The sequence below is a fragment of the Macrobrachium nipponense genome, chromosome 31, assembly GCF_015104395.2.
Source record: "Macrobrachium nipponense isolate FS-2020 chromosome 31, ASM1510439v2, whole genome shotgun sequence".
In the NCBI taxonomy this organism is placed as follows: domain Eukaryota; kingdom Metazoa; phylum Arthropoda; class Malacostraca; order Decapoda; family Palaemonidae; genus Macrobrachium; species Macrobrachium nipponense.
In genome coordinates, this window is record NC_061093.1 from 29,454,536 (window position 1) to 29,462,035 (window position 7,500).

A 7,500-nucleotide genomic window follows, 5' to 3' on the forward strand; every position below is an offset into this window, starting at 1 on the left:
AATTAAAATTAAAAAAAATTAAAAATAAATCTTATATGGGATGAAATTGAAAGTTATAAGGTTTTATCAGCCGAAAGGAATTTTCTTTTATCTTCAATAATTTTGGAGATATTAGCATTTGAATAGCATTAGAGGCGGGCCGCCAAAAATGAGGTCGTTTCCAGTAAGACTTCGCTTCGCTCGTGATTATATGCAGATGTCTGCGTGTGGTTAAGGGCACAACGGTAATTATTTATACAAAGAAATTACCTATGGCAGAAAATGAAAAGTGAATGAGCATATTAACCATATTAGGTAAGTCTGAAGTATGGTAAAATATTAATTGAAAGATATGCTTTGTGTATTTGCTGAACTATATACCAACAGATTCGTCAGGAAATTGAAAAGGATGTGAACAGCGTTTGGACTGCAATCTTCTGTTGTTATGAAATTTAGTGTGAAAACAAATTGCCACTGACGTTGATGTGCTTATAGAAAATAAAAAAAAAATGAAAACCAAGGCTATAATCTTGTTTCACGCAAACTAACATCTTTATTAATAAAGGTAGTTAAAAAGTCAGTAGTCGCTTTGAAAAGTATTGTAAATAATAAAGCTTTAGGAACTAAAGAATTAGTTAAATTTAACAGTTCTATGGGTGTGATGGCCGGAAATAAGTGTAGAGCGTATCGGTAATTAAAAACTCTCTCTCTCTCTCTCTCTCTCTCTCTCTCTCTCTCTCTCTCGAGCAAACACAGGGGGGACCTTGGAAAGAACAGCGAAGGTAGAAAAAGGCTGCCGGTACGTATACATCCATGAAAGATGCAAATACAGGAGAAGAAGAAGAGAGAGAGAGAGAGAGAGAGAGAGAGAGAGCTTCGGATGGCAGCAGAACGAAAATAACAAACACTTTGGATCTACGTATATGTCAGTTGGAAGAACAGTGTAACTGACCGGTTGACTGGCGTATTCTAATTAGGCAAATTTGGAACGACACTCTATAGGAAATATCTGGCTAAACAGGCAAGAGAGTCATTAGTATTGTGCACATATATATGAGCGTGTGCGTCCGCAGGCGTGTATGGGGATGGGTGTTAATATGCAAGCATGTATAGGTGTATGGATGCAGCATGTATAAGTGTGGAGTTAATATGCAGCGTGTATGGTGGAGTATAAGCAGATGGTATAAGTATGGAGGTTAATATGCAAGCATGTATAGGTGTGGAGGTTAATATGCAAGCGTGTATGGGTGTGGAGGTTAATATGCAAGCGTGTATGGGTGTGGATGTTAATATGCAAGCATGTATAGGTGTGGATTTAATATGCAAGCATGTATGGGAGTGGAGGTTAATATGCAAGCATGTATGGTGGAATGGGTTCAATAGGCAAAGCATGTATTGGGTGGTGGAGGTTAATAATGCAAAGCATGTATAGGTTATGGATGTTAATATGCAAGCATTATGGATGTTGGAGGTTAAATAGGCAAGCAGTATAGGTGTGGAGGTTAATATGCAAGATGGTTATGGGGTAATGAGGTGTTAATATGCAACGTTATGGGTGTGGGAGTTAATATTCAAAGCGTGATGGGTGTGGAGGTTAATATGCAAGCATGTATGGGTGTGGAGGTTAATATGCAAGCGTGTATGGGTGTGGAGGTTAATATGCAAGCATGTATGGGTGTGGAGGTTAATATGCAAGCGTGTATAGGTGTGGAGGTTAATATGCAAGCGTGTATGGGTGTGGAGGTTAATATGCAAGCGTGTATAGGTGTAGGAAGGTAAATGCAGCGGTGTATTGGGTGGAGGTTAATATGGTAGCTGGTATAAGGGTGGAGGTTTAATATGCAAGCGTGTATGGGTGTGGAGGTTAAATGCAAAGCGTGTTATAGGTGTGGAAGGTTAATAGCAAGCGTGTATGGGAGTGGAGGTTAATATACAAGCATGTATAGGTATGGAGGTTAATATGCAAGCATGTATAGGTGTGGAGGTTAATATGCAAGCATGTATAGGTGTGGATGTTAATATGCAAGCATGTATGGGTGTGGAGGTTAATATGCAAGCATGGTATAAGGTGTGGGTATGGTTAATATACAAGCAGTATAGGTGTGGATGTTAATATGCAAGCATGTATGGGTGTGGATGTTAATATGCAAGCATGTATGGGTGTGGAGGTTAATATGCAAGCGTGTATAGGTGTGGAGGTTAATATGCAAGCATGTATAGGTGTGGATGTTAATATGCAAGCGTGTAGGGTGGGAGTTAATATGCAACATGATGGGGTGGTGGGAGGTTATAGCAGCGTGTATGGGTGTGGAGGTTAATATGCAAGCGTGTATGGGTGTGGAGGTTAATATGCAAGCGTGTATGGGTGTGGAGGTTAATATGCAAAGCGTGTAGGGAGCGGGAGGTTTAATATGCACATGTTATGGGTGTGGATTGTTAATATGGCAAGCGCGTAATGGGTGTGGAGGTTAATATGCCAAGGCGTGTATGTGGAGGTTAATATGGCAATGTGTAATTGGGTTGTGGAGGTTAATAATTGCAAAGCGGTATATGGGTGGGGGATGTTAATATGCAAGAGGTGTGGGGGGAGTTAATATGCAGCGTGATGGGTGTGGGGGGGAGGGGTTTAAAATATGCAAGCGTGTATGGGTGGGTAGGTGAATATGCAAGCGTGTTTTATGGGTGTGGAGTTTAAATGGCAAGCGTGTTATGGGTGTGGAGTTAATATGCAAAGCGTGGATATGGGTTTGGAGGTTAATAGGCAAGCTTGTATGGGTGTGGGTTGGATGCAATATGCAATGGGTTGGGTGGGGAGGTTAATATTCAAGCGTGGGTTTATGAGGTAAGTGGAAGGGGTTAATTTAATTCAAAGCATGTATGGGTGGTGGAGGTTAATATGCAAGCATGTATGGGTGGGAGGTTTAATATGAAGCGGTAATGGGTGTTGGAGGTTAATAGCAAGCATGTATGGGTGGTGGAGGTTTAATATGCAAGGAGGTGTATGGGTGTGGGGATTGTTAATATGCAAGGCGTGTATTGGTGTGGAGGTTTAATATGCAAGCATGGTTATATTTGGATGTTTAATTATGCAAAAGCATGTATGGGTGTGGAGGTTAATATGCAAGCGTGTATGGGTGTGGAGGTTAATATGCAAGCGGTAAATGGGTGGTGGATGTTTAATAGCAAGCCGTGTTATGGTGTGGAGATGTTAATAGGCAACGTAGTATGGGTGTGGATGTTAATATGCAAGCGTGTATGGGTGTGGATGTTAATATGCAAGCGTGTATGGGAGTGGAGGTTTAATATTGCAAACATGTATGGGTGTGGAGGTTAATATGCAAGGTGTTTATGGGTGTGGAGGTTAATTGCAAGCATAATATGCGGTGTGGAGGTTAATATGCAAGCCGTGTATGGTATGGAGTTAATATGCAAGCATGTAAGGTGTGGAGGTTAATTTCGAGCATGTATAGGTTTGGATGTTTAATATGCAAGCTGTATAGGTTGTTGGATGTTATATGCAACATGTTGGGATGGGTGTTAATATGCAAGCGGTATGGGTGTGGAGGTTAATATGCAAGCATGTATAGTTATGGGATGTTAATATGCAAGCATTATAAGGTTGTGGAAGGTTAATATGCAAGCATGTTATAGGTGAGGATGTTAATTGCTAAGGCAATGTATAGGGAGTGGGGATGGTTAATAAATGGCAAGCAATGTATGGGGACTAGGGTGGTTAAGGTTAAATAATGAGCAAGCCATTGTAATAAGGGTGTATGGAGGTTAATATGCAATACAGGTACACTTAGACACGAGGTCATAGGGATGTAAATTAGTTAATTGACAAAGCATGTAATAGGTGTGGAGGTTAATATTGCATTGCAGTGTATGGTGAGCTGGTAAGGTTTAATAAATGAAAGCATGGTATATAAGGTGGTTGGAAGGATTAATATGCAAGCATGGTATAGGTTGTGGAAGGTTAATAATATGTCAGCATGGTATACAGTGGTTGGAAGGTTAATATGCGAAAAGCGTAGGTATGGGAGTGGAGGTTTAAAGTCATGCCAAGCGTTGTAATGGGAGTGGATGGCAGGTTAAAATTATGCACAAAATGCGTGATAATGGGATAGTGGGAGGTTTAATATTGCTCAAGCGGTGTAAGGTGTTGACGGTTAATATGGCAAGGTTAAAAGTACAATGGCATGTTAGGGAGGGGTTAATATGCCGAAAAGCAATTTGGATATAGGTGTGGCAGGTTAATAAATTAGCAAGCCGTGTATTAAGGTGTTGGAGGTTAAGGTTAATTGCAAGCATATTATAAGGTGTGGAGGTTAACTATGCAAGCACTGATATAAGGATGTGGGAGGTTAAATTTATGCAAGCATGGTATAATGGTGTGGGGGTAAGGTTAACAATGCCAAGCGCTGTTGGGAGGTGGAGGTATTAATTGCAAGCAGTGTAATGGGAGTGGAGGTTAAATATGCAAAGCGTGTTAGGGGTGATGGGAGGTTAAAATATGTCAAAGCGTGTTATAGGGAGTGGAGGTTTTATAATGCAAGGCGTATGGAGGTAAGTGGGAGATTGGAGGTTAATATGCAAGCGTGTATTGGGTTGGTGTGGAGGTTAATTAATAGTAGCTTATACCTATAGGTCGGTTTCAAAGCAATCTTATCTTTATAATATATCTGCCCCCGCCCCCCTTCCCCCATTAAAAAAATAGATTTAGGAAGATCCTTTATAGTTTTTATGAATAAGTTAGCCTACTCCTTTGGCATTTTCCTGTCATTAACTTTTTTTTTTTATTTCGGAATATTTTTAATCTGAGATTTTTTTCTCAATTGATGTGTATGTGTCACTTAAAGTATCCATTTAGTCCAACACCCACTAAGAAAATGATTTTGTTCTGTACTTCTCTCAGCAAACAGTTTCCTTGCAGAAATTTTCGTGACAAGAGAGATTTTAAATCAAGTACATTGCAGAAGAGAAGACCATAACAACATTCCATGGATTGTTAAATGAATATCTAAAACCACGCTGGGTCAATGGGGTCACCTTGATACACTCTCATTGCTTATGAGTGGTTAAGCTATTTATACCAACCCACAGTCAAAGGACAATAAAAGAAGATCATTGTTATCAAACGTTGATGATTGCTTGCAGTACGCCAGTACTTCAGACGCTTTTTCATTTGTCTACAATCCTATTGAGGTTTTACTCTAGTATATATATATATATATATATATATATATAATATATATATATATATACATGTATGTATGTTTATATATATATATATATATATATATATATATATGTATATATATATATATACACCAGTTAAGTATATCCTAGTTTAAAACCAAACCACTGAGCTGATTGACATTGCTCTCCTAGGGCTGGCCCGAAGGATAAGATTTAGATTATAATTCACGTAGCTAGGAACCAATTGGTTACCTAGCAACGGGACCTACAGCTTATTGTGCGATCCGAACCACATTATATCGAGAAATTAATTTATAATCACCAGAAACAAATCCCTCAGTTCCTTTGACTCCCCGTCGGCGGAGTAGGGAATCGAACTCGGGACTACCGAATCGGTAGGCGAGCACTTAAGCGAGGAACTAGAGACACACACTAAAATTTACTATCATTCCTTCCGTACAGGGACTCAGCATAATCATCAATGACGTCGACCGTCACGTGGAGGGTGATTACGTATGTACAGCCTCCAACGGCATTGGGGAACCCAGTTCCGCTGCCATGACCATCGAGGTGGAGTACGAGCCGGAGATCATCGCTGAGCAGGTAAGGACTCGGGTGTGGAAAGGGATTTCTGTGTCGTTGTTTCTGACCTGATCGGGAGCAAGTGTCCCAATTAGTATTGAGTGGGACATTTTAAATTCAAGGGCAGGGAATGGCACGTCTTGTATCTTTATATTTTTATGAATATACATACATGCATTCTTATGTACATAGAGTTTTATACAAATACAGATACACACACACACACACACACACACACATATATATATATATATATATATATATATATATATATATATATATATATATATATATATATATATATATATATATATATAGTATGTATTGTATGTATGATGTATATTGATATATATATATATATATATATATATATATATATATATATATATATATATATATATATATATATATATATATATATATATATATATATATATATATGCGTGTGTGTGTGCGTATGTGTGTTAAGTAAATGTGTATATATACAGAAATGTTTATATATGTATTTCGATGACATGTGATTAGATGATTAAAACAGATTAAATTAAATCTGTGCGTGGGCTTAACCAGAAGAGTTTCTTGAACAAATTAATTGTTTTTTGAGTTGTAAATTGTAACTTTATTCTTTGAATTCTAACTTGGCTATTTTGTGTATCAGAACCTTTATATTTATCCCAGAAACAGCTTCCAAAGTTATTCTAATTGAAAATGCCCTTACCAAACAAAGCTGCATTTTTAATTTTGTTTTATGTTTGAACGACAGTGAGGGAACATCGTAATGAAAAAGAAAAATAGTTAGAATAACAGCAGGAGAAGTAAAGTAATAGCATTAATAATAAATTGAACACGAAACCCACAAAATTACTGTGTATAACGTGTTTACTTATAAGAATTTACATTTTATTTTACTCAACACTCGAGTAATTTCCTTCTCTATCTGTGGCCCTTTTTCAAGAGATGTGTAGGTTGTCAGCCTGGGTCAAGAAGCCTGCTAATACTCGAGTGTTGAGTAGAATAAAATGTAAATTCTTATAAGTAAACACATTATACACAGTAATTTTGTGGGTTTCTTTTTCAGTCTTCACAAGAAAACTGAAAGATGCTTTTGTTTAATAATAATGAAGTTACGAAATAAACACTTACCGATGCTCGCTGCCATTTCTGACAGACTCTCGTGCACAGCGGAGAGGGAGATCAAGCGAAGCTCTTGTGTATAGTTCACGGGCGCCCAGCTCCTTCTGTGACGTGGATGAAGGAAGGTCAGCCCGTGAGGGAGGACACCCACATTCAGGAGCACGACGCCCAACACCGCCACACCCTCACCATAAAGCACGTGCAAGCGGAAGACTTCGGAGACTACAAGTGCATCGCCGAAAATGAGAGAGGCAGTGCGGAACACACACTCAGACTCACAGGTAAGGGCGGGAAGCGGTTCTCCATTTTTTCGTTCCTCTCCCACCTTCGGTGGGAGAGGAACGATGCAAATATTGAAGCTGTTGAAGCTAACAGCTGGTAAAAGGGGAGGGGGGTGGAGTAAATGGCTTATATAATTTTGTGGTAGACATAAGCCTCCTTATATTCCCAGGGAGAAGAGTAATGCATTTAGGCAGAGAAAACTAGCAGCTATTGAAAGGGAGGAAGGAAACAAGTTCTCCATTTTTCGCGTTGGGGAAGGGAGTAAAAGAGTTTTTACTTTTGTGTGGACATATATATTCTCTGGGAGAAGAGTAATGCATTTAT

The 7,500-nt window shown here is 38.8% G+C and overlaps 1 protein-coding gene across 3 annotated transcripts in view; it reads left to right on the forward strand.

The window, feature by feature from the left end:
- Positions 1-7,500, forward strand: part of LOC135206737 (protein amalgam-like) — a 47,028-nt gene that overhangs the window by 11,942 nt on the left and 27,586 nt on the right. For all 3 annotated transcript variants that reach the window (XM_064238209.1, XM_064238211.1, XM_064238210.1), the window contains exons 4-5: positions 5,641-5,781; positions 6,929-7,175. In XM_064238209.1, coding sequence (XP_064094279.1) covers positions 5,641-5,781; positions 6,929-7,175 — 388 coding nt within the window. The remainder of the gene's footprint in view (positions 1-5,640; positions 5,782-6,928; positions 7,176-7,500) is intronic.